At 41.0% G+C, this 19,131-nt stretch overlaps 1 protein-coding gene across 2 annotated transcripts; it reads left to right on the top strand.

Moving 5' to 3' along the window:
- Positions 1-601: 601 nt before the first annotated feature.
- On the top strand, positions 602-18,127 carry mindy2 (MINDY lysine 48 deubiquitinase 2). 2 transcript variants are annotated; one of them, XM_088004306.1, is made up of 10 exons: positions 602-1,650; positions 1,865-1,922; positions 4,046-4,110; positions 8,845-9,003; positions 9,674-9,776; positions 10,796-10,938; positions 11,965-12,138; positions 12,563-12,760; positions 13,136-13,262; positions 13,373-18,127. In XM_088004306.1, exons 1-10 carry the CDS (start codon positions 766-768, stop codon positions 13,450-13,452), a joined length of 1,992 nt encoding a protein of 663 aa, XP_087860432.1. In that variant the 5' UTR covers positions 602-765; the 3' UTR covers positions 13,453-18,127. The 2 variants fall into 2 exon arrangements, with proteins under 2 accessions (XP_087860432.1, XP_014865357.1); XM_015009871.2 differs by having other exon boundaries at positions 604-1,650; positions 13,136-18,127.
- Positions 18,128-19,131: the final 1,004 nt, after the last annotated feature.

Genomic DNA, 19,131 nt, shown 5'->3' with positions numbered 1-19,131 from the left:
CACAGAGTCTTTGCTGCCCCCTACTGGCTATAAGAGGATTCTGGAAATCAATTTATCTGTCAGTCTGTACAGCTCTCTGGACCTTTGTCCGCTTGGTCTGTTAATTTCTCAAGTTGTAGACACCAAAGCGAAATCTGAATTCAATTGAACCACCGAGCCAAAAATATCTGGCTCCTGAATTGTAAGGCTGAGTTCAAGTTCAGAATAATGCACGTTTAATGGTTAATAGGGTTAAGTATAGGGGTTAGGCCACAAGTAGATGTCGAAGCAACATCCCATTAATAATGTGCATGACTGTGTATGTCCTATACATTCAGGGCAGCTCTTTTCATTCAGTCTATGCTTGAGTTGCTTGCCACTATTTTTGCTTCACATGCAACCAGTGAACTTGAACAGCACACGAAGCTCCTGTAATGTTACATTAGAGTGGAGTCACAAAATGGGCACACAACATTCTTCAGCATGCAGCCAGCAGCTTTAATGGGCCGACACGTGGCTAATTAAACCTCATACTTTAATATCATATTTCTGTTTGAAAATAACACGTCGAAACGTAACACGTTTATTTAGAGTTCACACGATGGGTATGTAGCATCCGAACTAACAGTAGCGAGTTTGCAGAATACGAGCGGAACTGAACGCATCACCCAGTCGTTGGTTTTCTACTCTGATGACGTCACTTGCAGAGTTGTCATGGCGTCGTCGAGGCTGAAGCTACCGTTGCAGTGTTGCTAAAAAAAATCTGTCGATAGCCTTTCAACCGAAATGGAGAAAAATGCAAACCTGCATCGAGACACTGAGGTGACCGCTGTGTGTGGCTCTATTGCGGGCGAAATGGGCGAGGTTTCGGTCGCGGGCGAAGTGAGAGGAGCAGTCGACAAATTAAAGAATAGTGAAGCTCCCCTCAGTACTTTGGATAACGTTCCTTGTGATACCAGCGCCTCAAATGCTAGTTCTCCGAGCTGCGATGGATGTGTTCAGAGCGCAGTGCCGGATGTTATCGAAGTCCCCCCTGTGCGGGAGGATCCGGAGGAGAACGCCGAGGCGAGCCCGTCGCTGTTGAGGTGCGAGGACCAGGTTAGTAACGGGATGGGACATGACTCGGAGCAGGCGGCAGAAGACAGCCAGGGAGGTGCCTCAAAGTTAGTAAACAACAAAGCCGACAGCATGTCCTCATCTCCCGCTGGAGACAGCATACATGCGAAGGCTGAGCTTCCAGCCTGTGGAGAAAGTGAGCAGGCAAAACTTGCCAAACCGACTGCTCTGTGTCCGGACAGCGCGAACGCAGCGGACGGCAAATCTGGACAGTCCGATCACACCTTATCGGAAGGACTGCTGAGTGGGAGTGACCCCGACCCCAGCCTCGGTGGAGAGTCTCGGAGCATAGATTCACTCGAGTCGTTCTCCAATCTCAACTCGTGTCCAAGCTCGGAGGGACTGGACGACAGGGGACTGGCCTTGGCCTTGCAGAGCGAGTACGCCTCCGACGGGACAAAGACCTCCTGCGCCAAGGACCGAGCCGCTGGCCAGTCCATATACCACATTAAGTGGATCAAATGGAGGGAGGAAAACACGCCGATCATCACTCAAAACGAGAATGGACCCTGTCCATTACTGGCAATTATGAATGTTCTTCTGCTTGCTTGGAAGGTAAACGCTCACATTTGTTCTATCAAGCACTCCACACTTCAGCACCAGATGACGTTTTATTACAACATATCAATACAGGATGTATGCATTCAAGACGGGTGTATTCGGTGCAATTTCGCCCAGCAAAACGTATTTGGGTTAGTCTTTTAGGCGAGATTTTTTTATGTAATGTGCAGGAAATCATGAACAGCTGGTGTACATTCTTCTCTTTCAGGTTAAAATACCACCTATGATGGAAATTATAACTGCTGAGCAACTGATGGAGTATCTTGGTAAGTGTTTGCAGCTATGTTACTGAATATCAACATATTTGTTGCTCTAAAGAATTAGAAAAAAAAATGCCTTGTTGAATCTTTTATGTAGAGATGCGCCAGTCAACCCCCCCAGAGATCAGAGTTGGCTAGTTTTCTCTTGATCATCTCTGATCAGTGATTGGCAGGTCAAATAGTATGAAATCAGAAACTGGGCCATCCTCAGCGCCTCAACCAGATGAAGCACAATTTGAACTTGAAGATCTGTACATAATTTGTCAACTATGTAGCGCAAACAGCTAGAGAAGTACCAGAATTAGTGTGAGGATCAGCCACTTGATTGGGAGGTCAAATACTGAGAATTCAGATTCTAGTAAATTTTTTTGTTGTTGCATCTTTTATTTGTTTTAGTCTAAGAGGAAACAAAAATTGGAATCAATCAAACCACTTAGAAATCGTAAAGCGCTTACCTGCCCAGAAGAGTCTGATTGGTGCATCTCTATTTTTTAATCCAGCTAATGTCACTGAAACCGGGCTTATTCTGTATGCCCTGTGCAAAACATCTTTGAGGAACGTTTTGCACAATTAGCTCACTGTAGGTTTTTTGGGGGCCAAAGTGTAGCCTGCACAATCACATACTTATATTCTCAGTTGTCCACGAACTCCCTGCCAATATATTTCAACATCCTGGTGAATATTCTCATGTTTCATGCTCATACTAGTTGGCGGTTGGGCACTTTAAAGGCACAAGTTGGTCATCTGACTCAACTATGTTTGTATTTATTTATTTACGTATCCTCACTGTCCATCCAGAGGAACAACTTTATTCCCCTCAGGGATATTAAGGAGTCGCACAGTTCAATATTCCAGAGTCGACAGAGGAAGCAACCGCAGCGGGGGAATCCCCCCATGAACTTCTTCTGCTGCTGTAAGGGAAATTGGAGCCATGTCTTCTGCCTGGCAGTGTCCTGCCCCTCTTTACTAAAACAGTTTTCGGTGTCCAGGAGTCGTGTCTAAACAGCTGCGTTTCTGCCAATGTTTTCTTCCAGCGTTAGGAGTACAATATATTTTAATAAATGAAGCGTTTTTAATAATTCAGCAGCATATTTTTTCCCTGACTTGTTTGTGTCCTTTAGCTAGCTAACATGACTCATCTCTATGAATCTCCCTGGAGAAAACTGGTGTGACTGTGGAGAGCTATCCGTGGTTTTAATTTCTCCACCAAATGTGAGGATTTGTTTTTGCAAGAGGGCGGAAATATTTGCATTCATTTACTGTACTTTACACAAAGACTTTAGTAGCTTTCAGAAACTTCTGGATTACTTCTAACCTCTCCTGTCGCCCCAGAGACTCAGGAGGAAGGGATATAATTCTCCCCTAGTAAAATCTGTATCTTTGGTGACGGCTTGAAAAAAGACGAGTCTGTGGGTCTGTTCAAACATCTTGTGAAATAAAAGCTCCTATTGCTTAACACAGCTAGAGTTCATTAGCTTTACTGATGCAACAGATTTATTTCTGTTTAGTTGGTGATGTGCAAGTTTAACTCTCTTGAAGTAAGTAGCCTCTTTTTCCGTACTGGTTGCTACTCTCAGGGTACTCTTCTCCTTCTAGGTGCCTGAGTGAGTGAGATTCCAATGTTAGCGATTCTTTCCATGCACAGATGTTTTCAGCCATGTGGATTTGATGACTGGAGGTGGATGGTATTCATCTGAGTAATTCTCTGGAAAAGCATGAGTTGACAGTGCAGTGTGATGCTTTTGCCAACTCCTAATTAAATTAATGACTCTCAGTGAGATGTCACGAAGCATGCTCACACCAGATATGTGGAAGGAGCTGGCTTTTTGTGCAATACTAGAAATGAAGCAATGTGAAAGGAGATTCTGTAAGATGATTGTGTGCTGCTGTTAGCTAGGTGATCTCGTGGAAAATACCGATGTAAAAGCCATCCTGACACAAAGCTTAGCTGATATGGCTCTATAGAGAACCGCATTTGAGCCTGAATGCTTCCTTAGGAAACGGCTGTCCAATGCGACATACGCATGATAAACAATCCGAAGCATCGAACAGATTCTGCTCCTAAACAAATGATTTTCTTGAGTGTCAGTCAAGATTGAATCAGCATCTGTTGACTTTTTCTTTTGCAGGCGACTACATCCTGGAAACCAAACCTAAGGAGATATCAGAGGTTCAGCGGCTGAACTATGAACAAGTAAGATCTGCCTTATAACTGCAGTTTGTGCCTTATAACTGGACAAACTACAGTTATAAGGCACAATAAAATCTATACATTTTGCATTTAAGATGAAAATGCAAACCGCTTTTCTCTGAATGGATCAATTTTTTTGATCCATTCAGATTTTTTTTTTTCTAAAAATTATAATGCAAAAAAAAGAAAAACAAACATACTGCGAGTCCTTTAATAGAGGTAGTAGTAGTTATAAATCTAACAACATGAAAGAATTACAGCATTATGCCCATTTACACTTCGAAGCACAAGCCCTAACCGTTATCTGTTTTCTATTTAAGTGCATCGAAGTAAATGATGTTGGTTGTTGCATTTATTGACTAAAAATAGTGGAGGTTATTAGTTTTGATGCATTTATTGAATAGGGAAAGATAATTTAGTATTTGACTAAAAAAGCTGATTTTAAGGCTGATGTTGGTGCATCTCGAGCTGCTTTGCTTTTGTTTCGTGTCACTGATGCACTCAGAGTATCCGAGCTATTTTCATGTCCTCCCTTAAATATTTCCCTATGCGTACAAAGTGATTGGTCCAACGTAGCTGTATGCTCAAAACAATGCGGGTCTGCACATTTGCATGGAGCGAGCCTGGGTCAGCGGCCGCTCAGTAACATGGAAATAAGCAGGGAGCTGATTGGAGGCCGTGTGAAGCTGCAGCGGAGCGTCTTCCTGCTCCTCTGCAGGTTACATAAGACGACTCTTGCAAGTCTCGGGGAACAACAGGGGTTAGTAGTGTCAGATTGTGTTGTTTCACATAGTGGTGGATGCTTGGAGACGCATGGCTGGGTTCAGCTACCAGCTATTACTGAGAGTGTTTGTGTGCTTGTGTGTGTGGCTTACCATGAAAGGCACTTAGAGATGGAGCTCCAGCTTCTCGCTTCCTCCCATCTCTGTGGCGGCCTGCCTACGGTGTGGGAGGGGCCCCGCCTTTTTTCCCCCTCTTGCGTGGCAGCGCTGGAGCACATCTGTGAATGATTTCAAGCCCGTCAGTTACAGACGACTAAAAGTAATGTGCAGTTTCCTCTTGGAAGCTCGGGCTTTCTAAATTTAAGCCGAGGTGGAACGGAATCTCTTAAATAAATCGGCGGTGGCCCTCAGCATGCGGAGCTATAGTAAGGGAGGGGCCTGACTTCAGGCTGCCTTGTTATTATGGTTGTCTAATGACGGGTCGGGGAGCTGTTTTACATGTGGGTGTCGTCATGTCCGTTGGCCATCTGTCAGCGGTGCGGTTAGTTCACACAGAGCATTCGGACAGTGCTGCGGGCAGACCTCAGGGAAACAGGAATGTCGGTCAAACAAATTGGATTGTCCTCCTGACATGTTGGGCGGGAATATTTTGTGACTTTCTAATGAGCTGTAAAACACAAGTTTTCACTCTTCTGTGGAAAAGCAAACACTATAACAGAAGTAGTTCTATTTATAACTTCAGCTTGAACAAAAGAAAATCTCATCCGTCACGTGACTGAGTTTGGATTAAAATAGCAGTTGCCTGGTTGCTCTTTAGCTTTTGTTAAATATTTACCGAGGAGAGCAGAGGAAGTGAGCGTGTAGTTTAGTTCGGTTTTGTCTCACTGGACCCGGCTCAACAAGGTGATTCATCCATGATGACTGTTCAGTCACTGGAAGAAACAGGCTAACGTATTTAGGAAACAGTGTTTTTCTTTTATTCCCAGTGCGTAATCGCTCCTTGCAGTGTGGAGTTTTGCACACGACTGTTAAATAATCCTGCTTTTTATTTCAAAATACACGATATCCCACCATTTGTGTCAAAGTGAGTTCACAGACGGGGGCCGGGGGGTTTATGGTAAGATACAATGGGAATCACGTAAGGGGAAAACGTTAAAGATTCAGTAAAAAGAATAAATGCAGCGTCGTTCATCAAATCCGTATGAAGGAACAGTTTCACTGTGTGGAGAGAAACGGATTGATCTGCTGTTGGAGTTGGGTTCATGGTGTGCATGAGCAGTCTCACTTAAACTATTACAATAAGCTAACTATAAAAATTCACAATATATTGGAAATGGGCCAGCTGCATGGAAATTTAGTTATATCAACTTCAAAAGCATGGAATTAGATTGATGTATTGATGTGTGAATAAGGCCAAATGTTGTAATAACAACACACTCAAAGCAGTAACTAAGTCAAAACTTCAATAAAATCTATACATTTTGCATTTAAGATGAAAAACCGTCTTTGTCTGTAAAAATGTTTGACCAAAAACGCCTCAAAAAGCCTAGTTTTAGCTTCACCTGCTTTAAATTATGTAAAAAAAAAAAAAATCTAAATATATCAGCCTTGCACTATAGCTACGGTTAGCCACAGTGAAAGAAAGGCCCGAGCTTTTCACATGTTGATGTTAGAAGTATTGTTTAGCTGAAGATGCATCCTTTGCTACAAATGATCAAGCATCCATTACAGGAATGCTATTTTGTTGCATTTTAAGCAACACAATGATATTTTCTTATTTACACAAATAAATAAATTATTTGGTTATTTAAATTTTATGAAAACTCTACAGAATGTGCCAGTTTGTTTTACCTGAACAATTGATCAAATAATCCATGACTAAAATAATCATTAGTTGCAGCCATAATGTTTTCCACAAAACAGTGAAAGTTTCCTATTTCTGATGGTGTGAAGTTGACTCTCACAACGCTGTAAACGCGCCGATCAGCACTCAAAACGAGAACGGACCCAATCATGAATGTCCTTCTGCTTGCTTGGACGGTAAACGCTCACATTTGTTCTATCAAGCACTCCACACTTCAGCACCAGATGACGTTTTATCACAACGTATCAATACAGGATGTATGCATTCAAGACGTGTGTATTCGGGGCAATTTCGCCCAGCAAAATGTATTTGGGTTAGTCTTTTAGGCGAGGTTTTTGATCTAATGGTCTTTTCAGCTGCTAATGAGTTGCTATCCCATTACAGTATTGATCAGTATTGATCAAACGTGGTCCAAGGAAGGAAATAGCGGACCGGTAACAGGGTCATGGTCAAAGCTCATTCTGCTAGTCTAATTGATACATATGAGAAGCAATGCTGGGCTCGGGTTGCTGAAGTAGTTAATGCTGGTTCTGTCAGAAAGCTGTGAGAATGCACAGTTCATCTCAGCTTGTCGAATATGGGGGACAAACCCTCAGAGCACTGAGGGTGGATGATAGCTTTGGCCTTTTGCTTGCAAGCTAATTCTCCCTGACACAAAGCAAAAAACGGTTCAGGAATAGTCTGAGGAGCACAACGAGTTTGACATGTTGACTTGACCTCCAAATTCCCCATGCGTCAATCCAATCGAGCATCTGGGGAATGTGCCGGATAAACAAGTCCGACCCATCGCTGCCCCAACTCACATCTCCCGTGATTTAAAGGATCTGCTGCTGCTGACATCTTGGACCCAGATATGACCGCACACATTCAGGGCGGCTCGTTCAGTTCATGCCGCGACTGCAGCTGTTTTTGCTGCAAAACAGGGAGACTTAAGAGGCATGTGGCCATAACGGTGTGCTCTTTTATAAGTGATGATTTAATGTGAGAACTGATTCTCAGTTTACATGGGATTGTTTTAACTAGGACAATCAGGATCAGAAAAGCAGCTATTGTAGAAAATGTCACTGGAAACTTATCGTAGTTAAGAAACAGTATGGGGAGTAAGGCCTTGACTTTCAAACTGGAGAAGAACCTGAGAAAGCTTTAGGTGCTAATATAGCTGTGTTGAAGTGCGTCCATGTTGAGCCGGGATGATTCAGCACTAATCAGCTGATCTCTCAAAACTAGAAAGTAGAAAGAAATCCGGAATATAAGATCTATGTACTGTATATCAATATGGGATCTCTGCAGCACCTGATGCTTCTGAGCTAAATATGAAATATTAGTTACTGAGTCTGTGTTTCAGTAAATATCTGTTTGAAACATCATTTTAACGAGCTCACAATAATATAAGACTCATTAAACTCAATCGCATTTTAGTTGAACAAGAAGTTATGTGACACTTCTATTACTAATTTATGATGATTTTGTAAGAAGCTTCAAAAACTGAGTAGTTCTCAATCTTCATTGTACAAAACTATATAATGACTTAATCCGTTTCATCCATCTTAAAAACCAGACATGCTTTCTGCATACTTGAGGCGTCGGGGTCATTCCTCTTGAGTGTGCCTTCTGTAAAGTTGAATCAGTGGACATTGGGCTGTCAGGGCTCAGCTGCAGGCCCGGTCTGGACCTCAGGGTTCAGCCGGAGCCAGCTGGGACATTTTGCTCTGGGCGTGAAAACAACAACGAGTGGGTTTCTGTGGGTTCTCAGGTGTGACGCTTTTGTGTTTGCAGATCACGGAGGTCCGCTAAAATGTGGTGTTCTAAATAAAAAAAATAAGGGATAAATTCTAGTTAAATGTAAAGTGTTTGGCCACTAATTAAAAAGATATATTTTCCTCATATATGTTTTAATGTGCTCGGTAGCAAGAGCATATATTGAAAAAAGAATAAATTAAAAACTTAACCGAAAAAAATCCTTCCTTACTTCCTCCTTCACAAGTTTTACTTAATTTCTGCAAATTATGTAGATTTGAAAGACTTTTATGTGTAAAAAATGAAAACAAATAAATAAAAAAAGCGGTTTCTTTGCTCGGACGTGTTTAGTTAACATACCTGCTTTTGAAAATCTTTATTAATTTCTGTTCTTTTTGTCTGTTTCTTTTTCAGAACATGAGCGACGCCATGGCGGTGCTGCACAAGCTGCAGACGGGTCTGGACGTAAACGTGAAGTTCACAGGCGTGCGAGTGTTTGAGTACACCCCAGAATGCATTGTGTTCGACCTTCTCGACATCCCTCTTTACCACGGCTGGCTTGTTGACCCCCAGGTGCGGCCGATCTTTTCGCTCCTGAACTCCAACCCAAAGACCTCTGGGTGTTCTTCAAGATCTAGTGCGCTGCTAACGAATTAATGGTGAATTGTTCACGACAGTAAAAGATGAAGAGGAAAAGAAAATGTTAACACAGAGCACCAGATCTTTAAAAAGTGAACACTGCAGCAAATCTTTTGCAATTAATAATAGAATGTCATAATAATAAAAATGTATTACTGAAAGTCATGTTCTTAGGAGATAACACACAGGTTGCACATAATCCACTTTTTTTATTGATTTCAAGCTAAATCTGCCATTAAAATACAAAGTTAAAGATGGTACATACTGCAAAAGAACGTAGTTCAGACCAGATGCTAATATGAATTTATGTACTTTTCTTCCCCAGCAAGTTACTTTACATCCTAACAATTATCTAATTAAACACCAGTAGGTTTTAATATCACCTGCAGCGTCTATAGCTGGATGAAATAAAAGCCTTCAGGAGTAAATAAGTAAAGTTTGAAGACCTCAGATTAAATCTAGCAAAGTAAAAACATTTAAGCGTTTGTTTAGCGTTTCTTTCCTAAATCTTCCATAAAGCAGCTTTTTAACGCCCGTTGGTTGGCATCCTTGTTTTTGCTGAAGGTCTTTTCTCACGCTTCCTTTTTATTATCTGTGTTTGCAGATGCACGACATTGTGAAGGCAGTGGGCAACTGCAGCTACAACCAGCTGGTGGAGAAGATAATATCCTGCAAACAGTCAGACAACAGCGAGCTGGCAGGGGAAGGTGAACACTTGCTTCCTGGCCACTTTCTGACTCTCTATCTCTTGGCTTTACTCCACGCAGAAACACTCTGCATGGAAGTGCAGGCCTAATGTAATAGATCCTTATGTGACTTTTAAAATATTTATTTTGCTCTTTGTTTTCTTTGCCAACATCAGAAGTTTTCTACCAGATATTTGCTCATTCAGCTCAAGTCGCTCCCAGCAGGACTGAAAGAAAACATTTTGATGCTTAGTCGGCGACGTACCGATAAAAGATGCTTCCTCTTTTCTATTGTCGTTCCACATTTCTGGTCCTTCCTTTGATGACTAATGTAGCATTGAAGGTACCCATCACTTAAACTTTGGCAAATCCCTTCAAATGGGATTATAGCAACTTGTTAGGGGAGAGAGTGATTCTTTCCTGACTGGGTTCTACACAAGTAAAAAGTGTGGTTCTAGTGAACAGGCTGTGATTTTTTTCTTTCACGGCCATTTGCAGTTCATTTCTGTAGAGGGTTCCTACTCAGTTTGGAAACTTGAATCTTAAAGTATTTTGAAATACAGTCCAGATCAGTGGTGTCCGAAGTCGGTCCGGCATCCTGCATGTTCTAGTTCTCTCCCTGGTTTAACACCTGGATCCAATAATGGCTCATTAGAGGCCTAAGAAGAACATTGACATGCTGAGGAGGTTGTTAATACCAGCAGGGAGAGAATAAAACAGGCAGGATGCCGCCCTTCAGGACCGACTTTGGGCACCGCTGGTCTAGATAAATATAGAAAAGGAAAATAGAGTATGGAAAAGTATTGTAATTATTCTTTTCTGTGTTCATATTTGCTGCCTCTCTATACTGTTAAAATAAACGTCTTTGTATTCTGTAAATTTGCACTGCTGACACTATAAAGTGTTTATTAGTAAGTAATTGGACTGTGTGTAGACTAGTCTGCTATATCATCTTAAATGATCAAAACAAAAATATTTAATATATTACAGATTTCTTGTGATTTTTAAGACTGTGTGCTTTCCTCTGTGTTTCGTCACAGGCATCGTGGCAGAGCAGTTTCTCAGCAGTACGGCCACTCAGCTGACGTACCACGGCTTGTGTGAGCTCACCTCCACTGTGCAGGAGGGAGAGCTCTGTGTCTTTTTCAGGAACAACCACTTCAGCACCATGATCAAATACAAGGTAAACAAGTGCCAGCAACTTATTTGGATACAACCTGTGGTGACAGTTTGGCGTTTAGGTTGGGATTAGTGGACTGCTAAACGGACACAAAGTGAGTGTTTTCTTTCCCTTTAACGCTTAGAACCTCTATGGTTTTTATTGTATTTTCCACATGTTTTAAATCAAGAGATATATTTTACAAAGTAACCAGAATAAATTAATTACAGTAAGTTAGTAGGAAAGCTTGGGAGGCACAACCACTTTAGGGGCAGTTACTTAGTTTGGATACATTCCTGCCCTTAATAAGTTAGCTTAGCATTTATAAACAACATTTTGCTTTTACTCAAGTTAGCATTGTCTGACATTACATTGTTTTCATGCTCTGAAACATTTTCACAGTACTGTGGGTCAGACATATGATGGTTTGTTCGGGTTGTGTTCAGGTTGGTCCAGTTGTGTTGTGCCTTTTCCCGGGTCGTCATATGGATACTTGTAAACGTTAATTTATCTGCTCACCTCATCTCTTTGTCAGTGTAATAAAAATGTATCCACCTGCACTGATAACTGAAGGCTTATTTAGGAGGCTTCTGTCGGACGTGTAGCGTAAGTTAGCAAGTTTTCCTCTTTCTCATGTTTCTTTCTTCCACTGAAGTTGTCTGGTATGTTATCAATGCTACTATAAACTGTAAAAGTGATGAGTGTTCTGCTCTGATGTGCAGCTGGGACCCAGAGAGTGACTAATATTTAGACCAATTTCCAGAAACGTGTGTCCCATCTGTAACGGTTCCCAGCTAGCTTGACACATCTGCGGTTGCAACAGACCTTTCCTGTTATCTACAGGAGGGAAGTGGCTCTGCAGTTGTTTCCAGCGCAAGCAAAGCACGGTGTGTGTGTGTATGTTACGATAACAGTCGCACAAAGCTTCAGGACCGCTTTGTGCTCTTCTAATCACTTTTTGGAAACTGTATGTGTCTGTACAGTCAGTAGAAAAATAAATGATGGCATTCTAGAGTATTTCTAACCACTTTGACTCCAATTTCTTCCCAGGGTCAGTTGTACCTTCTGGTTACAGACCAGGGCTTCCTGACGGAGGAGAAGGTCGTCTGGGAGAGTCTGCACAACGTGGATGGAGACGGAAACTTCTGTGATTCAGAGTTCAGGTTGCGGCCTCCGTCCGATCCAGAGACGGTCTACCGTGGACAGCAGGATCAGATAGACCAGGTCTGATCGGTTCCGGCCCGACTCGTGAAAACCTAACCAGGAGTTTGTCAAGTATTTACAAGGATAACTGAGTAAAAACTTGAATTCTGAATCAGTAGCAAACCAACAGCATTCAGAGACAGAAAAAAGCAGAGTGTGAATTGGAGAATCATTACACAAACATAAGTAATATCATCTGCAGTTCTACTACCATATAGGACCCATAACTACTGGCTATTTAATACATTTCCTAATAAATACATACAATAAATAAGTCACGCGAAATAAAAATATGAAATATTTGTCTATTATTGCCCTGTTACTTCCCAAAAGAAATAATGGGACCAAAAATCTTTTGTTTGCAGCAGATATGACACACATTACACGGTGTATTTGTAGAAAACATAAAGTAAGTTTATGCTTCTGTTTGTTTGGTTTTTTTTAGGACTATCTGATGGCGCTCTCCCTGCAGCAGGAGCAGCAAAGCCAGGACCTGCAGTGGGAGCAGCTCCCCGAAGGCATCAGTGACCTGGAGCTGGCCAAGAAGCTTCAGGAGGAGGAGGACCGACGAGCGTCGCAATACTACCAGGAGCAAGAGCAGGAGCAAGCAGCGGCTGCAGCGGCTGCACAGGCACAAGCACAGGTAGAGATGGCAGGAGGCTTCAGGGAGACGGAGATGGGAGGGAGGAACTGATGAAGCTGCACCGAATGTGGGATTTAATCAATTTACAGCTGGGTTCTTGAGTCTAACTCCATGTTTGTATCAAAGATTTTGATTCGGTGTGAACAGATGTGTAATGTATGAATTAGATGCTTTTAGTTTCACAATTTAAAATTTGTTGGGAATTAAAAATGTTAGGAAACGTATTTTAGATTACCCATAGTGTGCTTTTGAATTATTTTCGTAATCTACCTAACCTTAAGCTCAAACGTAAGTTTGCTTGAGCTTAAAGTCACAAACCACCTTTAGTCCTTTTTTATTAAGTTAAATTAATAAAACCTGCTCCTGTCTGCGCAGGAGCAGGTTGAAGGAAGTGAGGTGGACAGAGGAGGAGCTCCAGCAAGCGCAGCAGCAGCAGCAGCACCTGGGGCCGGCGCCGCACCTGCAGGCGGTTCCACATCCAGCCCGGGAAAACAGTCATCAGGTGGGGAGCGCAAAGCCAAGAAGGAATCGAAAGAAAAAGACAAGTGTGTTATTTTGTAACACACAGCGTGTGAGCGTGCGTATGTGTGCGTTTTCTTATCTGTGTGAAAGAGACGGCACCGGTCTCCCTGCGAACCGGACAGACGGCGTGCGGCCGCCACAGGACGACGACGACGGAGAGACGTTACTAACAGAGGACTGGTTGTTCCCAAAAGCCACTGGTGCCTGTTTTCCTCAATCCTCAGTGGAGCCTGAGCGTCGGAGGAAGGGACACTACAGCTACAGCAACTGGTCTTTCATAGAGCTGGCCAAACTTTGTTACAAGTCGCTCGCTGCACCGCGGATACGCGCCACGGGTTCAGATTTACCTGGGGCGGGCGGTGTGTTTTATAGAAAACGATAAAAATCCACACTTTTTTTTGTTTTGTTTTGTTTTTTTTTTCAAACGCAACTTATTTCATTTCGTTTTTCACTCGTGCAGCTTATAAGCTTTTTTGTAGGCAGCAATATTTACAAAACATAGTTTGAAAGATTTGCTTTTTTTTATTATTATTATTATTAAGTAAGCTGTTGATGCCAAGATACAAGTTTTGTTTATTTATCAGTTACACAGGTAGCTTTTTGGGAGTATTTTTTTGTTTTGTAAGCCGAAAAGGGATTTCATTTTGATCTTGCCTGTTGGGAATCAGCTCTTGCACCACTTGTGTCCCTTCTGAAACACTGCACACTAAGGGTTAATAATGCCAGATAGCTGCCAGACACTGTAGCTGTGTAATAAGACGTTATGACCACAGCTCGCTCTGTTCAGATTTGCCTTACCAGAGTATGGCATCGTTGTATTCTGCTCTGTCCGAATGTGAACGAGTGCTTTGCATGATGTGACAGTGTGTGGCGTGCGTTCACTCAGCACCGTGGTTCTGACGAGTGTCAGCTTGGAAATACTCCGTTTTGTTGTAGGTGAGCTACACCGTCTTTCACAGATTAGGTTTTAGTTTTTAGTTTGAGTGCAAAAGGCTCTTCTCGTTTTTCTGTCTGGACGTCGGCTTCCTGACGAGATGCTGGGCCTTTCCTGATAACTCTGACCGATAACGAAACGATCCTGCTGTTTCCTCCGGGCCCCAGTAATCAGTCAGTACAAAGAATCTAATTACTTACAGTAATTATGCTTTTTCTTTAAAAAAAAATTTCTAAAGTATCACATAATCTTTTTTCTACAAATACAGAACTGTGACCCTTGCAGAAAAGTTTCTATAATCAGAGCAACAAACAATCTCAATGGATTAATGATTATAGATAATTATTTATCTCAGTAATGTAATTCAAAACTCATGTATTTTCTAGGTTTATTACACGAACGTGACATATTATAAGATTTTATTTTTGGTAAATTTGATCATTTTGGCTTCCGTCCAATCGAAACCCAATCCTCAGTTTCTCAATAACTCATCATTTCAGTAAGAACAATAAACATATGTTCTTACTACAAACATAATTTTTTATATATATATTTTTGCTTTAGCTCTGGTGTTGCTCTGCAACCAGGCTGTGAAAAAGAATCAGCAAAATAGAGTAAATGCTGTATTTTTCTAAATTACTACAATTAAAGTTGTAATTTGTGGACGTCAGTGAAACAAACCCGGGTTTAAATCCAGATGTGTGATTGGATCAGGCAGACGTTTCAGCTCAGACTGCAGCGCTGACAGCCGACTCGGTTTCAGATTCATCCAGCTGGCTTTGTGTCACATTTCCCCTTCTTTGCATGACTTTGCTCTGCAGCATTTCTGAGGACTGATTATGTGTAAGATTTGTAGAGTTTAGGCCTAAGTGTTGAAATTCACAAACAGAGCAGTCACGGGAGGAACAGGGTGCGTAATTCTCCACGCTGAAATTCTTTGGCATCGCGCGTTTCAGTTTCGAAGCAATGCTGAGCATGCAGCCACGTGATGTGCATGTTTAACCTGTTGCGTTCTTTTGATGGGGTTTAGCTGGTTGTTTGTGCCATTATCGCACCGTGGGACTGCCTCCAGAGACATTTTTCTATGTATACATTCCAGCTGGATGCCTTGACGCGAGCGCTCTGTCGTCACAGAGGGTCTTTGCAGCGCTTGTGAAACGGTCTCTGTTATTTTCTTGATTGAAAACAGATTCTCTATTAGGACAGGAGGATTAGACGAAGGCAGCAGGCGACCCGACTGTGTGGGGTAACCTTTGTTTTTTTTGTTTTTTATGAGCTCTGTGTGGTGGCACGCTGTTGGCTGTGTTTCTGAGACAATCCATACATATTTTCCACAACAGAACTACTCTCAGGCCCTTTTTTTACCAAGGGACATATCCTCACGTGTCTTTTCTAGCGCGTACGCTTTTTAACGGCACAGTTCCTCGGCCTGCAGTCGCTTTCTCAGTCACGGCTTTTTAGTACTTGTATATGTATAAACGCAGAACTTTTGACACTTTGAAGAATTGAACATGTCACTCTTAAGTTTTGATCCACACACTAAAACCAATGAACTGGCTGCCCAAATAAAGACCACAGGCTTAAATAACATTAGGTGTGCGCACTTTTCATAGAAGTTTTTTCTTTTTTTTCCTTTTTTTTTTTTTTTTGTGCAAACGTAATTGTTTTGAGGTTGTTGTTTTTTTTTCTTCATGTGTCTCGGCCAATTAGCTGAACACGTTATTAAACATTCCAGTGGGTTTAGAGCAACGAAACAGGACTAAGGGAAATCTGGATTGTTTTATGTCGGTTTGAACGTGTGAAGTGACATTATTACAAACATACTTCCTTGCTTTAGCTTGATATTCCTGGTCACTATTACCTGAATCTGACGTTTCAAGTGTTTGCTTCATCCTGGGTTCTTATGATGAAATAATCAGAGGGATATTGTGTGTTCTGTGTCTCATAGTGGATTCTTGTATGCTTTGTAAAAGTGACGGTGGGGTAAATGCTGTAAAATTAGTATTTTGACAAGGTGATCGTGGAACACGTATATATTTTTTTGCGATTGGTTTTGCACTGTTACATTAATATGCACTAACACGAAAAGAAACATACCTCATTTTCTATTGAACATTAATTGTGCAAGAGTGCTATTGTTTTTTTTTGTGGGGTACCTTTAAAAAAATAAAATAAGATGTAAAGGAAAAACAACATGGCCAATTTGTTTCTAATGTTGCTTGCAGCTGAGTAATTATTAATTGTAAAAGTCTGAAAAGGGCTGTTTCGGCTCAGACGAGAAAGTTTGTCAGAAAGGTAATACCTGTTCAACACAACTTGCTGCAATTTAATACACTACTCAGGTTAGTGGTACATCTGTCTTAAGCCTACCAATGTACATGATTGAGGAGCAACACATTGCTTATAGATGATGAGTTTTGTATCATAAGGAAGTAGAGAAAAGATGTTGAAGGTAACAATCTAGAGTTTGATTCTATTAGCGGAAAAAAAAATAGTTAAAGGGCAAATGTCATCACATTTGCAAATAAAAAAGTGAGCACTGAAGAGCAGACATGATGTTACGTTTATGCCAAACTTGGGCATAATTTAATGTTCTCCCCAAAAAGTAATGACAGCAAAGTTTAAGTTTATAAAGTCAAAGTGTTATCTTGTGAGGAGTCAGTAGAAGTGTTCTCTGAGAGCAGTGGTTTGAAGACCTAACTGTCTGGCACACTGTGGAGGGATTTAAAAGCACTTTGTCAGGAGTTCAGCCTGCCTGTAATAAACAACAGCACCAAATTACCACTTGTGAAAAGGCCGGTTGTTGGAAACACTAAAATTCTGCCCACATTCAGATGTTGTAATTTCTGCTCCAATTCTGACCAGCATTGTTTATCTCCAGAGTAGCCTACTTTACTTTAATAAGTGTAGTGATTGTCCAAGTTCCTCTTTCCTCCACACACAGGCTGTGTGACTTGTTAAGTTGTTCTGAATCTTTAACTCTGTCTACATTACGTTTTCCTGTGGAAACATGTTTGTCCCTAAAAATTCACTTCAAGCTAACGCTAAATGCTAGATGGAAAGAAAGTTATAATACTAATATACAGACAGGTTGTAGTTACACTTAAACACTTCTTTATTTGGTGTAATAAGAAACCAATTAACACAACTAAAGCTAATTATAGTGGCTAAATCTACATGTGGAGAACACAAAAAAGCTGATCAACTTTATGCTCACAAACAACAGCTTGAGCCACATCAGTGGTCTGGCTTTAGAGGCTGTTATGACTCTAAAGTATGATGATATTTGCCCTTTAAAAAGTCAGTAGGTGTACTTCTAATTTAGGTAGTAATGTTTCAAGCCTGGTCCATAATTTCACTACATAATGTTCTCACAGAAGAGTGATGTGCTTAAACTGAAATGCAGAATGGCAAAGGTTTGCTTTTTAACGAGCGAGCGTTACTGTAGCAGAGGAAGCTGTTCATTCATTTGGCATGAGATGCATCCAGAGTGCTGCAACAATCTAATAGAGATTATTTTTTTCTTTTCCTTTCTTTGATGCAATATCAGACTCCCAGAGTTAACTTTGTGAAGCATGTGTAAGTGGGGAATGAAATGTTAGGCATAAGGATATTTTATTATTTACCACCATTAACTCCGCTGTCTGGTCTGTTACGTTTGAGTGTCACATGAACAAGCAAAACGACTGTGTTTGAAAATATGGGAGGTTACTCATTGTTGTCAATTTCATTGATCATTATTTACTTAAATGACCAAATAATGTATGTAGCCTTTCACATTACAGTCACATATTGTAAATGGTGATGTGTGTATATATATATAAATATAAATATATATAACAAAATGCCTTATAGACGAGGGACATTCAACCTGATTAGAAGTTACCTGGATAATAAAAAAAATAAGATCATCAAGTGGTTTGTTGTCATCATGTCCAAGAAGACCTTCATTTATTTATCGCTCTTTTGAAAACGTGAAGCGTAATCTCTCGTCTTTTCCCACAGGATTATGGAACCAAACCAAGACAAGTGACATTTGCACTGTTTCCTAGTAGATCTCCATATTACAGTTTGAACGTGACAGATCTACTGGCTGGTAACTGAACCAGATCTACTGGCTGGTAACTGAACCTAAATGTCCTTGGATTGTTTCCAAGAACAGACTTTTCATCTGACGACGGTGTAAATGTCAGGCTGCTCAGATGACTGCAAATGTCAGAAGAATTTACATGAGGCACTGCGGGCTCTGATGTATGTTCTCACAGATACGTCAACCTCAGAGTTCGCTTGAAACCTGGACAAATATATTATGAAACCCTGGGAGAACTTAAGATGATGTAAATTTACTATACATTTATTTTAGGAAATTAATTATTAAATGTTAGTTACAAAACAAGAAACTCAAAAAAATAAAAAAAATGCACGCTGACAAATTTCAAGTTTATTTTGATAAAACACCAAAATAACTTTTCTAAAAATGATATTAATTTACTTCAAATTCAACTCAAAAATACTTTTTTTTTATCTCAGTGAAATCAAATACCTAATTTATAAAGAATTGAGTTTTGTTAAAAGGTCTTGTGGGCTCACTATGTTAAAGATATTACTGTATTTTCCACACTATAAGGCGCACCTAAAAACCTTCAATTTCCTCAAAAGCTGACAGTGCGCCTTATAATCCGGTGCGCCTTATATATGGACCAATATTGAGCCACAACAGGTCTAGCAACTACGGTAAGCAGCCGCCGACTTCATTTTCGCCCGTAGAAGAAGAAGCGCACGGTGCATGCTGGGATAGTTGTCAGAACGCTTGTTTGTTAATAAAGTTTGACTGACCTATCTACCTACCGACCTGATAATCAGGTCGTCTGCAGGTCATTTAGCACCACGTTCTCCACCAACATGCTGTGCTTGA

This window comes from Poecilia mexicana, unplaced genomic scaffold (assembly GCF_051168715.1).
Source record: "Poecilia mexicana isolate PSO_F unplaced genomic scaffold, ASM5116871v1 scaffold_3, whole genome shotgun sequence".
In the NCBI taxonomy this organism is placed as follows: Eukaryota; Metazoa; Chordata; class Actinopteri; order Cyprinodontiformes; family Poeciliidae; genus Poecilia; species Poecilia mexicana.
The sequence above is the reverse complement of the archived record's forward strand: the minus strand, read 5'-3'. Positions and strand labels throughout refer to the sequence as shown.